This window comes from Geotrypetes seraphini, chromosome 8 (genome assembly GCF_902459505.1).
Source record: "Geotrypetes seraphini chromosome 8, aGeoSer1.1, whole genome shotgun sequence".
Taxonomy (NCBI): domain Eukaryota; kingdom Metazoa; phylum Chordata; class Amphibia; order Gymnophiona; family Dermophiidae; genus Geotrypetes; species Geotrypetes seraphini.
Window position 1 is genome coordinate 114077312 of NC_047091.1, and position 15229 is coordinate 114092540.

At 42.8% G+C, this 15229-nt stretch overlaps 1 protein-coding gene across 3 annotated transcripts in view; it reads right to left on the bottom strand.

Moving 5' to 3' along the window:
- The window catches only part of REXO1 (RNA exonuclease 1 homolog), a 176229-nt gene that overhangs the window by 114517 nt on the left and 46483 nt on the right, over positions 1-15229 (bottom strand). For all 3 annotated transcript variants that reach the window (XM_033955063.1, XM_033955062.1, XM_033955064.1), the window contains one exon: positions 5951-7710. In XM_033955063.1, coding sequence (XP_033810954.1) covers positions 5951-7710 — 1760 coding nt within the window. The remainder of the gene's footprint in view (positions 1-5950; positions 7711-15229) is intronic.

A 15229-nucleotide genomic window follows, 5' to 3' on the forward strand; every position in this document is an offset into this window, starting at 1 on the left:
ACTGTCCGGCTGGACAGTCGATAAAAAGATCTGAAGGAGCGCGACAGAATTCTTATCTTGAGACCCTCTCGAATAAGATCTAGAACCCAGCGGTCTGAGGGAATTCGTTCCCATTACCTCCAGAATGCTAAGAGTCTCCCATCTCTGAGCGGGAGCACAGCAACCAACGTGGTGTCGTTATGATTTTTGGGAGGTTGTGTCGAAGTGAGACCTTGGAGGTTGTTGGCATCTAGAATTCTCAAATGCTATCTGGACCCCTGATAAGATCTCCGAGCGGAGGAACCTGCACAAAACTGGTGGGAACATCAGGCAGAGAGTTGGGGAAGTGATCTGTCATGTTGGCCATAAGGTCATCCAGGCGCTTACCACATAGCATCTGCCCTTTGAAGGGCAATCTGCTTAAGGTGGCTTTGGAAGCTGAATTGCCCACCCACGGTCTGATCCAGAGCATATGGCAGACAGCAACAGCAAACACTGACACCTTGCTCATGACTCTAATAATGTCATATATAGCATCTGCCATATAATCCACCCCCTCCAAAACCAGCTGGGGGGCACACATCCTCCTCCTCATCCAGACTTCACCATAACATGGTGTAGCAAGCATATGCCACGAACAAGGCTGCCATTGCAGCTTTGATCCCGAAAGTTAATGCTTCAAATTGCCTCTTAAGCATCACCTTTACTTTGTGATCTTGTAAATCTTTTAACCTCACTCCTCCCTCACTAGAAAAGGATGTACAATACAATTAGTTATTTGAGCCACAGTGGAATCTACCTTCAGCTGACTAAACAGCTGCTGAAATTCCAGAGCCATAAGGTAAAGTTTGGACATAGTTTTTGTCACCTTCAGGGAGTCTTCTGGAGTCTCCTATTGCTTTGTAACCAGAAAGGTGATGTCCGGATACGAGGGAAAAAAGGTGGTCTGAGCATTTGTGTCACTCATGACCATGCACTGTGAGGTAGAAGGCTGCTGAGAATCCAACTTCAACTGCCTGAGTGCATCCGTTAGGATATGTAGGTCGGTAACTGACTTGAACAGTCACTGCACCAACATCATCTCCCTGATCGATAGCAGCAACCGCCTCTTGGCTCCTGGTTCCTGACAGGGAAGTAGAATCCTCCAGAAAGGAAACTTAAGGTGATGTCCGGATACGAGGGAAAAAAGGTGGTCTGAGCATTTGTGTCACTCATGACCATGCACTGTGAGGTAGAAGGCTGCTGAGAATCCAACTTCAACTGCCTGAGTGCATCCGTTAGGATATGTAGGTCGGTAACTGACTTGAACAGTCACTGCACCAACATCATCTCCCTGATCGATAGCAGCAACCGCCTCTTGGCTCCTGGTTCCTGACAGGGAAGTAGAATCCTCCAGAAAGGAAACTTAGCACTGAGACAACAAAGTCCAATCTCCAATCTTCCTAGTCCTGCTCCCTTGGTCACATAGGCTGAGAATCGACTTCCTCCAGGCAGAGGGAGCTCCTGAAGAGGTACCTCTCCCCAGTCTGATACTGGGACATCTCCAGGCACTGCAGAGCATTCCAGGCCCATCAAATAAGCTTTCCACAGAAGATTCACAAGTTCTAGAGTAAATCCTTGAACAGGAAGCCCCAAGGACCCCTACAGGACTTGTAACTGGCTTCTCTTGGGCTCCGCAGTGTCCACGTATTTGCGTTTTGTGCCTTCACTATTTGCACGACCCCTCTTGCAATTCCCTAGCCCTAGAGGATTCAGAGGAGGTTAAAGCCCAATGCTTCCACCCCTCCACTACATATGTTGCGGTACATGGACGCTCCTGGACTGACCATCCAGCGCAAAACTGGCATGATATAGGGGCAGAACAGCCTGAGGAATCCATTCTAGTCAATTTTGAGCCAAACGAAGAATTCTAAGGCTTTAGAAAAAAAGATGGTTTAAAATCCAAAATAGAAGCCACCAGAAAAAAAAAAAATCACACCAAAAACGGCCCATTGGTCTTCCCCTGAAAGTGAAAGAAACTCAGAGAAAGGAGTTTTGGAAGGGTGAGACCCTATCTCTGGCTCCAGAAACCTTTAAATTCAACTTTTTCAAACCCCCTCCTCTTGGTTTCCCCTATAGGAAATAATTGGCTGTACTCAGTGTGCTGCTGCTACTAGTGCCTGACTGTGCTTTGCTTCATCTGACATGAAGTGAAGAGAACTTCCTTCCTTGAATCCTACTTGCTAAAAGAAAAACTGAAGAGGTGAGATATGCTCCACTGGTGGAGGAGGAGGAGCTGAAAGATGTGATTGGCACCCTTCTGCAAGTGGTTCACGAGTATGGATTGATCACCTAATATACGGACTCCTATGTATATGTAATAGAGTCTTCATTAAGAAAACTAGGTGGTGCCTAGGGCAGCAGCTTCTTGTATGCAGCAAAACAAGTCGTGACAGCCACACAAACTTAACCACCAACACATACTTTAACCTGCATTTTAACAGGATGTTTGTGTGATGGAACATGATTGTTAAATTATCAACATCTTGAGATGGAGAGGAGTAGGTACTGAAATTTAAGGTTAATATAATGCTGAATATTTACCTAGGCGCATTTCACCTTGAACCAGCACTGTAATGAGGTCTTAATTATAAGTTTAAGGTGGTCACTTCTCAAAGGGCTTTTAGTTCAAGTAAAAGAAGGATATGAAGGTGTGCAATTACAGAACTGGTTGAATTCTTTCCAGGCTGTAATAATTTTTAATGGACCAATATAATCATCATAGTTACACTCTGGAATTTGTTGAAGTATAAGCAGCTTGTATAGCTAGATTTAAGAGAGGTTTGGACAAGCTCCGGAAATATCCATAAACCATTATTAAGGTGGACTTGGCAATAAGCATCATGGAATCTACTTACATTTTGGGGTCATGTGACCTGGATTGGCTGTTGCTGAAAATAGGATACTAGGCTTGATGGGGTTTTTGCAAATCTTATATTCCAATTATATTTCCAAGTAAAAGCTGAATAGGCACATGGATAAAGACAAATTGGCTTATCTAATCTGCCTGGCAAGCGTTCTTTTTGGATAATTCCTATTTGATTGAATAAAGAGGTGTCTTATCTATATAGAGACCCACTTTCTCCATGACCAGAACTTAGCAAATTAGGGAACAGTTTGGTAGTGTAAGAAAGGTGGAGTCTCAGTGGGTGGAAAGGAGAGGGCGGTCTCCTGAATGCAAACTAAACATCTTTGAAAGACTAGCTATTTTTACAATACACCAAACATTTAAAAAACACCCAACAACAACAAATAACCAACTATAAGCCATGGCTTATACTTTGGATTTTTTGGCCTGTTCCCATTCATGTAACAAATATAGTGGATACAGTTTTCATTGTTATGATTTTTGGAGGTAAAGGTGAAAACTGGAATATGGAAAGAAAGACATAAAATTTGATGGCAGATGGGTAAGATCAGGAAATTACTGAAGGTGGTGGTTTATTTAAAAAAAATGATTTTTGGCATAAGAAATACTCGCCTTTTTTCCAAATAAGGGTAACTTATGGTTCAGATTTTGGTCTACTTCCTGGGACTCAAATCGCACCTTTCAATAAGGAAATATTTTTTTGAATGGTCCAATTTTCGTCCAAACTATTTCAGTTACTTACAAAATTTTGCATCCAGTACTAATAAAATAAGGGTAAATTAATTCTTGCCTTCTAATTTTCTTTCCCCGAGTCTCTCCAGACTAGTTCAGATGCTTGGATTTGGGCTGTCCTTCCAGCAGGTGGAACCTGAGAACTACTGAGCTGTGATGTCATCACTTAAGTATGCTGTGCAACCCCAGGCCAATCAGTATTTATTATAAAAAGCAAAAGAGCAAATGCAATTAGAATTTTAAAAAAAAGCAAGCACTCCCTAGTAACTAATGAACCAGTTAAGAGAACTACTAATGAAGGATAAAGCCCTCCAGATTAAAGATTCTACAGAATAAAAAATTAGCTAAAATTAAAATTTTTACATATCAGGAAATAGAAAAACAATGCTAAGAATCACAGGTGGGTTCTGGGCTGGGCTGGAAGGACACAAGGAAAGAAAATCAGCAGGTAATTAATTCACCCTTCCTTATTGTCCCATACAGGCCAAATGAATTTCAGTTTCAGATTTAGCACCAAAACCAAGCCCAAAATCTAGATTCAAGTTTTGCCAAAAATTCTACTGTATTTTTAGCAGAAACTGGAACTCTCTCCCCCATCCCAACTGCAATTTCGATCACTTTCCACCCTCAAGACCGCCTGATGGCAGAAGACACACACACATGCCACAGAAAAGGAATCCCTTTGGGCCCCTGTACTCACCCCAGCAGATCCCTGCCCCCGCCCCCTCAAGGCTACCCAACTTCCCACCCATAAGCTCTCCTTGGGCCTTTCTTAAAAAGCTCAGGTAGTCCTCTTTCCCAATGTATTTATTTAAAAAAATTTACAATCCGCTTATGAGGCTTGAAGTAAATGATTATACTACATGCATTCAGGATGAAGACTTGAAATAACATCCAAGTTATAAGAGGTCTCTACTGAGAATACATCCCTTATGATACTTCAGCCTCTCAATTTATTAATTTATTCATACATCAGGGTAAGTGTGTGCCCAAAATCAGTTTTTTTATATGATAAAATTTGGGTTATTAGTAATAATATATTCTTTTATGAAAAAGAAGTTAGATACTAATAAAAATTTATTAAACTAGATTTCATATTAATTATCCTTTATACCCCCTTTTTTTTCCATGATTGGAGAAATACTGACTGCTAGGATTCTTAAGTGATGACATCACAGCTCAGCAGCTCAGTCTCCACCTGGACTGGTCTGGTGGGACAATAAGGAACACTGTTGAGTAGCACTCCAAAACCACAAATTCAATTAAAATGCTGACAAGTTAACAATGCTTCTACATAAGTGCCATGTTATAACCACAATGATGAAGTCTGAGTAAAAACAGACATTAGACAACTGCCCTTTGTTCCAGGGACCCAGAGAGGCTATTGGCTTGTAATGAAGGGGTTAATTTTCAGTTACTCCATGGCGGTTATAAGCAGATAGATGTAAGCTCATTTTCAAAAAGGAAAATACCAGAACACTCAACCAGCAAAGTCCCATTAGTGAAAATATACCTGTGGACTTTACACCTGCTATTCGTACGGGTCAAGTCCACAGTGGAAAATATGCTCGAGGGATGTAATGCATGTGCATTCTTTCAACAGAATTTTCAAAAGCCCACTTTGAGGGCTGTTCCACACAGTCTGTTATACATGTGGGAAAAGGCCTTTTATAACATTTATGCAACTATATTCATGCATAGAAAAATGCAAGTGACAAAAGATTACTCGTTCTTTACATGAACCCTGCATAAACATTGAGTGGAGCAAAAGCCATGTTGCACTGTACCCGTCTGTTTTATAAAAAAATATGGGCACTCACAGAAAACAAAGATGGTATACACTTGTGCATGTATCAGATATAAATCTCAACTATTGGGGCTTAGTCTGGTTCTGGTTGTCTATTTTATAAAAATGAGCTTGTAACATCACAGTGGAATTCAAAGTTATTCTCCCCAAGCATTTAGTCTCTAATACTTGCAGAGGCACCTGCAGGAATTAAGCCTCTCCCTCCAATGTTTGGGCTTATTCATATATCAATTTAAAGTATTTTATAAAGTCAATTTCTCTTTCCTGCACATTTTAAAGATAGTACCTTATAACAGAAGTGAGATAATAGTGACAAAGACCTTTGCTGCATGCAACATGTGCATTGTGTGATTTTCTCATGTGCTCTCATTACAAAACTAACTAATATCAATTTTGTGTGATACTTATGTTGATAAGTGGTTGATAAGTGGCATTAAATGGCAGCTACAGACTGCATTAATACTTATTACAGTTCTTCAGACACTATGCTTACTCTCTGGCTCCATCTTCAGGGTAAACTTTACCTGCTTTGCAAATCTTCCTTTGTCTTCAGTTTTGACATCTTTCGATTCATTGAAAATCCGAAGGCACTCTTCCATTGGGTCAGAGTCATAATCCAAATCCTTCTCCAAAGTGGAGTAATCAACATCCTCAGCATTCATAGAGAATGAAGATGATCTCAAGTTGGATGGTTTTAGACCTTTAGTCCTCTCATTACCACTGATGGAACCAGAGTTACTACCACTGTCTGAATCTGAACTAACAGAGAGCAGCGAGATTGGCAAAGAAGGCACATCATTCACTTCCTCATCGCCACTCTCATCTCCAAATAAATCAACATGAGTTAAAGCACACAGCTTTGGTTTCTGCTTGCCTTTGGCTTTTCCATCCTCTGGTGTGCTTGTCTTATCCTTTGGCTTATTGGGATTATAGGATTTGCCTTCCTTCCTCTCTTTGTGCTTCCCACTGGTCTCTTGGTTTTCACTACTGAAGTTAATTGCTTTCAACTTGAAGTCATTTTTGCTATTTCCTAGTACCTCCATGCTGGAAGTTTTTCTGATCTTTCCATTCTTGTTTTTCCCCAAGTCCACTGAGGTGTTAGACTGGGATTTTAATTTCTTCTGTGAGCATGGCTTTTCCAATTTCAATTTGTCAAACTTCTCAGAAGTCTCCGTTTTAGCTTTCTTTTTCTCCTTACTGTTTTTCTCTGCATTTTTATTTTTCACATTTTCTTCCTTCTCCTGCTTTTCCTTTTTAGGGTTTTTACTTTTCTCTGTCTTTCTATGACTTGGAAGAGATTCGCTGGATTCTGATTTTTGCACTTTCACTTTCTCCTTTATAGCATCCTTACTCTTTTCATTCTTGCTTTTTGATGGCAATTTGGTGTCTTTCTTGATGCTGACATTTTCTTCAGAACTTTTTAGATCTTCTTCATCATACTGTACTGCTATCTCTTTCAGTTCACGGGAACAAGGATCTTCTTGCTTGGCTTTTTTCCCTGTTGAAGATGAGTCATCATTTAATTTGTTTTCACTGTCCAAATTTGAGGGCAAAAGGTTGAGAGTACTTGGCTGGTACTCGGAGCTTACTTCATCTTCCGAGTCTGAAAACTTTGCATAGGTCTCAGCAGCTTTAATGCAGGGTTTCTTTAATGAAGGAGGTGCATAGGACTCTTCTTGGCTAGGTGGTCGGCTTCTTTTTATTCCCTTATGATGCTTGCTATTAGCTTTGCTCAAAAGCCTGGCAGAGTAATTTGACAAAGGGTCATACTCCAAGTCAGTGGGAGGCCTGGAATTGTCAATCACATACTTGTTGACAACCGGGGTATATTTTGCAGAATGAGATACAGTTGTGGGAACATATTCCATTGAGCTGTTTTTAGTTTTGTTACCCGAATGAGAATCCAAAGTATATTTGCTAGACCCTTCAGTTACAGAAGCAGCAGCAAAAGGGGTAGGGTTGTAGTCTGCCCTATTATGCTTCCGATAGACACTGGGATTATATTCTAAAGAAGTGAAAGAGTCTTGTGTCGTTCTGGATTTTCCAGCGGGACTTTTAGAAGTCAATAAAGCAGCCTCAGATGTGCTATATTCCTTGTTTGTCTCCAGAAGCTCCTCATATTTCTTCTGTTCTCGTTCTACCTCATTTCTGACTGCTTCAATAGCCTTGTTAACCAGCTCCAGCTCCGAGATGCCTGGATGCAACTCTGCCACATCATCCAGAGGACTATCATTTGCCCTTGAGACTTTGGGGAGGTCTGGATTGTATGGATCATAACCAATTTCTAAAAATAAATAAATACAGGTTTTTTTAAAAACATTAGCAAAAATAAAAACGAACGTTAAACTGGTAAAGGAAGAAAAACCCCAACACTTTTCTTAATGAGAAAAGGAAGACAATGAATCAAAACAGCAACTACATAAAGAACATTTTTACATTTTACTACTGGTACCTAACCATCCAGAAGAGAGATAGTCAGTTCAGAAAGGCAGTAAAATAGCAAATGGCTCCTACTGAATTATTTTTATTAAAAAAAACAACTAGAATCGGGGATCATAATAGATAGTTTGTCCAAATACAAGAAAAATGTGACATCATCAGTATACTGAATTGTGTGGGTATAAGGCCATTGCTTTTTGTTCTGACAATTTCTTCTTGGTTGGGCATTTTGTATCTATGTGAGCTTGACTCAGTTGGGAATTCTATATCAACTTGAGCTAGTCTCTTCTTGTAAACACTACATTTTAAAAAAAATATTTTGGAGAAGCTATTCAAAGAGGTTGAAGCAACTAATAGGCAGGGGTAAATTAAGCAGCACTTAAGTCAGGCAGTGTCACCAAATACCCTTTCTGACTGCTGCAGCACTGCCTGGTTAGTGCCAAGGATGAAGTCAAAGATCTGAAAGATACACAGGCTTCAGCAATATTCAATGTCGATGCTGTTGAGGATGTTACTGGCCAGACTTTATGGTTGGATAGGCTGTAGTGAGCTTGGATGGCAACTTCTGTATTTGGAACCTAGGACAAATACAGGTGGACTTTACAGTCTATGACCCAGAAATATCAATGAAGAGACAAGTTAATTTAATCATATATTTTTAATGGTTATAACTAATGGGCAGACTGGATGGACCATTCAGGTCTTTATCTAACGTCATTTCATTTACTATGCTCACATACCTAACTAGGCACACAGGACCACAAAATAAAAGCAGTCCTTTCTCTGCACAGTTAGGCATTGGATAAAAGAACTGAATGTCAGCTGGCGCCTGTATAACTTTCAAGTCTATCAGGGACCCATATTCCAATGCCAGAGCCTGACCAATATCCAGGTCTAATTCAGCCCACTGCTATCAGAAGTTTAAAAACACTGACCGCCATAGGCTGAATATCACTTGGGTTGTTCCCATTCATTGCAGTCCAATTTCTAATACTCACTCAATTGAACTCCTTAAATACACACCCTCAGGACTGAAAATCTCTCTGAAACCAAGACGAGCTCAAAGGATAGTAAGTGCTCTAAGCCAACTTGTTTTGGCAGCACTCCTTCCCTTGTGGATTTGGTATTTCTCCCTCCCCTCACCCCAGTATAGTCTCTCTTTTTCCCTTCCTGCTCCCTCACCACCCAGTAAAGTTTATAATCAGTTGCCAACCCCTGAGTCTTCCCTTGGCTGCACCCCAACCACAGGAAATAGGATCAGAAAAAGCAGGACACAGCAGAGGGAAGAACCCAGAGGCTGGCATGGCAGCCTGTCAAACTGCCACTGCCACCTGACAATCATTATAGGACTGCATGGGAGGGAGAGAAGTGAGGGAGCAGCACCAGACTTGTATGAAAGAGGAGGAGAGAAGGGGAGATACTGGACTGGGAGGGGGAAGAAAGATTAACCTGTGAACCAGTTGAGGTCAGAGGCTGGGTATCTTGCCACCCTTAAATCGCCAGTGCCTTTGGCTAGAGCCTCACATGGTCCAATGGTTAAATCCAGCCCTGTCTGAAACTCTTCCCTATTTAGTAGATGACGTGCATGTAAATTGAGTTCATGAACATACCAGCTTTAGCAGAAGCACCCAATCTTTCACAGAAACCAGCTGCAGAGTTCATAAGGAAGGTTTGTGGCATAATGCAAGTACTATAGCAAGCATTAAAATCAGAGACTGAAATCACACTCCACATACCCTAGCTTAGGAGTGAGGTTCATTAGTGTCATGGTATGCACAAAATTAACCCATTTGGAAATGTATCACCAAAATCCATAACCAAATCTGAAATTATCTAATGAGGACAGAGCAATCCAACCCAAGGCAAAACAATATTAGCAATCAGCAAGTTCTTTAGAAGCTATATTGTGCAACTGGATGCAGTTCAATAGAACTTCTAAAATAAATTGAAAATTATCATAAAAAAGACTAGCCTGGATTATATGCATATATGTCATATCCAATTAAGTAATGCCATTCTTTTTGAGTACTATCATGCTCCCCTATGTATTGTCCTATTATGTCATGATCTAAAATGTACTGTCATGTTCTACATTACTATACCCTGTTATGTTTTATTATGTATGTAAACTTGTAACCCATTCTGAGCTCTTCTGGGAAGAGGGGATATAAATCCAAATTCTGTTAAATCCCTTCCAGATTCAGTACGCTAGGTGTTCAATCCCTTCCCGCAATTCGTGAGTTGCAGAAATCCAAACACTTTTCTGATCACATGCTCCTCCCACCTGAGAGAGAGCGTTAGAGCCCCCCGTAATTTTCAGTTTCTGTAAGCAATTCTTGCAGAAGTCTTTTGGATTTGCTCTGTATCTTAATTTTTTTGCTTAAAGTTCATCTTTTCAGTGGCTTGAGTGCCTTGCAACCTCTTTTCAATGGTCCTCTGTCGCGGAGCCGGACTGCTGCTTCAATGAGAAACTTTGGTGGATCTGTGGAGCCAGTCTGCTATGTGCCATCCTTCCTGGACACTGGATCACTTCCCTTGGAAGTTCACTTGCCCTCTGACCTTGTTAGGGGTTTAAATGCAGGCTGTATACGTCCTGAGTAAAACTCCTCCAGGTTTCAGGGTGCAAGCTGCAGGCTGCATTTCACATCCCTGGTCACGTGGAAAGGAACCATAAGGGCGGAGGCTACAGTTGGTGATCGTTCGACTGACAGGCCAAAGATCTTCAAGTTTGGTCATTTTGGAGCTATTCTGGGGCAGAAAATCCTTTTCCTCCATTCAGCTGCCAACAGGCAGGCACTTCAGACATAGTGAATATACCTCCATTATTTCCTATGGGAACTTCGGGAATGGTCTGTCTCTAAAACTCATTTTTTAGAGTTTCTGAGGATAGGGTTCAGGTCTCCAACCTCCCCAAACCACAAATCACTACTTTTTTTAATTTTCAGATTTTATTTTTTCCGTTTTTGGTACAAATTTGCTGGCAGCAGCCATCTTGGATTTTTATTGATCTTTTTTCAAAGTTTTATTTCTGCCTCAAAACCCCTCAATTTGATTAAAAATAGTTTGGGATAGACTCCCCAGCCCCTATTCTGTTAAATATGTGCATTGATTGTGCCAGATTAGCGCTGAATCAGCAACCATATACTGCATGCCACAGCACACTTGGGGAGGGGGCGGGCGCTTCGGGCTTCGCTTCCTTCAGGTCCTCCAGGGCTGGGGAGCCAGTCTGGGTCCTTGATTTCAGAAAATTCTCTCACCCAGAGGCTGTTCTGAAGTTTGGCACCAAATGCCTGCATTCTGAGTCTGGATATTCTTTTGGCATAATGCGAGGGCTTCAGCAGCGACCTACAGTGGACAACGTGTGAATTTACATCAGACTTTTTTTGTCTCTGCAGCACACATGGTGGGAATCTACAAACTTTCTCAGTCGACAAGTCCTGGACCCGGAAGCATGATCCCATTTGAACATTTCCATCTGACCGTACAGTGCTGGGGTCAGCCCTAGATGGACTTGATGGTGTCAGTAGAGAAACTGAGGATCAAATGATTTTTCACTCAACGAATAAAGTGCGGAAACTTAGAGCTAGATGCCTTGATTCAGCCCTGCCAGCTCACGAGCTCCTTTATGTGTCACCTCCATGGCCTCTGATTGGTCGGGGCATCCACCGGATGGAGATGCATCCTGGCTTTATGATTCAAATGGCTCTGGACTGGCCTCATCAGCCATGATTTGCTAATTTCGTCAGTCTTAGCGGGAGAGGCAGTTCAACCTCCCTCTCCCTGGAAATTAGGGTCCGGTGCCTAAGGAGACCCACAGCGCTCTGGTCTTCTAGCTTTTGAGCGCTCAGCCTTGATGAAGCGCAGTTCTTCAAAGAAGGTCCTCTCGATGCTCTTAAAGTCCAAGAAACCCTGATCTATAGCTTCTTTTGCTTTCGCCTGGAAAGCTTCCTGACAGTAGTGTGCTAAAGCAGTGTTCTTCAACCTTTTTACACCCGTGGACCGGCAGAAAAAAAATAATTATTTTGTGGACCGGCAAACTACTAGGACTAAAATGTAAAAATCCCGTTTCCGCCCCATCTCCGCGAGCTCGGTCCCCACAAATCATCTGATCCCATCCACACAAGCCTCAGTTATGATTTTATATTGAATGTATTTTATTAAAGTATAAAAAGAAACAATATTCTGTAGAATTGTCATTTTATAAATACAAATAATTCAGAGCAAGGATCAACAAAACCCCTGTCTCCCGTCCCCTTCACATATATCCCCTCTACTATCAAGAAAACTGAACAAGCCAAATTATTACAGAATGCTACACAGAAATATCATGCTAACAGAATACTGAAGTAACACATGACAGGAATAGTTTTAGGGGAGTGCAACTAGGGCAACTGCCCCCTGGTCAGAGAGCGCCCTAAGCCAGCTGAAAGCTAAAGAAGCACTGCCTGGGTTTTGCAGTCCCCAGTTATGTCTAACACCAGCTCTAGCAAGATATATATTTCAAATCTGATATATTCTAATCACAAAATAGAAATAAAATTATTTTTTTCTACCTTTTGTCATCTCTGGTTTCTGCTTTCAATCTTTTTTTCACTCTCTTCCTTCCAGCGTATGCCCTCTCTGTCTCTTCAATCCAGCATCTGCCCCTTCCATCCACTATCTGTCCTCTCCCCCTTCCATATGGTATCTGTCTTCTTTCTATGTCCCTCTCCCCTTTCCATCCAGCTTGTGCCCCTCTCTCCTATTTACATGATTCATTCCAGCTTCACTGCTCTCTTCATTTTTATCTCTCCTACACCAGATCTATCATCGTTGTCCCTCTGCTTATTTTTCTGCTGACCCCTTCCTATCATCAATCTTTCTACTTTCTCATGCCTGTGTCTCCCCTTCCCCTCCTCTAATCTCTCTGCCAGCTGTTTCCTTCCTTTTTTCATTCTCCCTTCCCTCCTCCTCCTGTCCAGCAGTAACTCTCTTCCCTTCCTCCCCTCCCAGCAGCATCTCTCCGTCTCCCTCTCCAGTAGCAGCTGTCCCTTTTTTTTCCTTGCCCAGCAGCTTCCCAGATTCCTTTCCCTCCTCCCCTCCCAGAAGCATCTCTCCTTCTTCTCCCTCTCCAGTAGCAGCTGTCCCTTTTTTTATCTTGCCCAGCAGCTTCCCAGATTCCTTTCCCTCCTCCCCTCCCAGAAGCATCTCTCCGTCTCCTTCTCCCTCTCCAGTAGCAGCTGTCCCTTTTTTTTTCCTGGCCCAGCAGCTTCCCAGATTCCTTTCCCTCCTCCCCTCCCAGAAGCATCTCTCCTTCTCCCTTTCCAGTAGCAGCTGTCCCTTTTTTCCCCTGCCCAGCAGCTTCCCAGACTGATAGTGGTTTTCTCCCCTCCCAGCAGCTCTTCTTACTTCCCAGCGCAGCGATTCACGAAGGCAGCCTCGGGTCCTTTGTTGTGTCGCGCCGCCTCTGAGGAAAGAGGAAGTTGCATCATCAGAGGCAGCCGCGACTCAGCAAAAGCCCCGAGGCTGCCTTCGTGAATCGCTGCGCTGGGAAGTAAAGGAGAGCTGCAGAGAGGGGAGAAAGCCACTGTCGGAGGCTCCCCAAGGTCTCTCCGGCCCAGCGCACGCTTCCGATGCTGATCTTGCCGGTCCTGCGCGGACCGGCAGGAAGTTCAAATGAGTCAATCTTGCCGGTCCTGCGCGGACCGGCAAAAATTTCCTGCGGACCGGTACCGGTCCGCGGACCGGCGGTTGAAGAACTGTGTGCTAAAGGACCAGGTGATGCCAGAGCGGGCTCCCATTTCTGTAGTCCTGGCCTTTCTTCATGTAGGCTTAGATAAGGGTTTAGCAGTGGCTTCCCTTAAAGTTCCGGTAGCAGGCTTTTCCTGCTTCAGAGAACACAAGGATTCTAGTTCACTTCCTGTTCATCCAGAGGTGACCAGGTTTCTGAGAGGGGTACTTCATTTGCTGCCTCCCTTGCAACATCCTTTCTTTTCATGGAATCTTACCATCATTCTACAGGGCCTTGTGGAAGTCCATTCAAACCACTGAAGGCTGCTGCACTTCTGGATCTGAGGCTCAGTCTGTCTTTCTTGTGGCCTTTGACTCGGCATGGTATATTTCAGCGCTTCCAGCTTTTTCATGCAGAGATCTTTTCTCCGTATTTCAGGCAACAGAATTGTCCTCCTTACTATATCTTCCTTTCTACTGACGGTGGTTTGTACTCTCCATGTCAGCCAGGAGGTTCATTTGCCTGTAATTCATGCCACAGGCTCAGAGCACAAGGAACAGATCTTACGAAAGTTGGATTTCAAGAGAGTCTTGCTCCATTTTTGGAGAGGACTGATTTTCAGATATCTGATCTCCTCTTGGTCCTGACTCCTCCGCCTCGGCATAGTCGACCAGCGTCTGTGACTTCGATTGCCCGATAGATTTGCATGGCCATTTTTGTTGCTTATGTCACCTACGGCAAGCTGCTGTCTGTTTCCTTTCAGGCCCACTCCACTAGAAGTATTGCTGCTTCTTGGGTGAAGTTTTGTGCATTTTCTCCAACTGAAATTTGCAGGGCAGCTTCTTGGGCCTCTCTTCCAACCTTTACCTGATTTATTCCAGGTGGATGTGGCGGTTCGCTCTGATGCCACTTTTGGGACCGCCTATTCTGTCCCTCCCTAGATGCTATCATTGCTTTGGTACATCACCTAGTGTACTGAATCCGGAAGGGACGTCACAGAATGAAAGATTAGGTTTTCACCTTCGATAATCTTCTGTGTTAGTCCCTGGAGGATTCAGTACAGCCTACCCTCTCACTTGTTCTGCATCGCCTGCTTTCTTTGGCCTCAGTTATTCTCCTTACAGGCTTGAGGATCTTCCAGCCAATAGATGGGTTCTGTGGGGAGTTCACATATGTGAGTATGCATATTACCAAAGGCTGCTTCATGTGGGTGCTTGTTGCACAGGTTAGTTGTACATTGTTCAATGTTTTTCTGGGTTGCCTTTGTGCCTGTTATTGCTAGTTTTCATGTTTTGCAGAGCAGACCAGTTCAAAAATTGTTTATGTTGCTGGAGAGCTTCCCCAGTACCTCCTTCCTTGTCATGGATTTGTTCAGATATGCTGCTTGGCTTTGGGAGTGAACTACTGGGGGCTCTAACTCTCTAAGGTGGAAGAAGCATGTGCTCAGAAAAGTGTTTGTATTTTTTGCAACTCCTGGATTGCAGGAAGGGATTGAGCACCTCCAGGGACAAACAGAAAGAAGATTATGAAAGGTGAAAACCTAATTTTCCATAAATACATACATCAGTTGCTTTGTAGCGTTCTATCAATGTTGGAAGATATAAAGGTGGGGAGAGAGTGAGAGCGCATGTGTGTATGAGAGAGAGGGAATGAG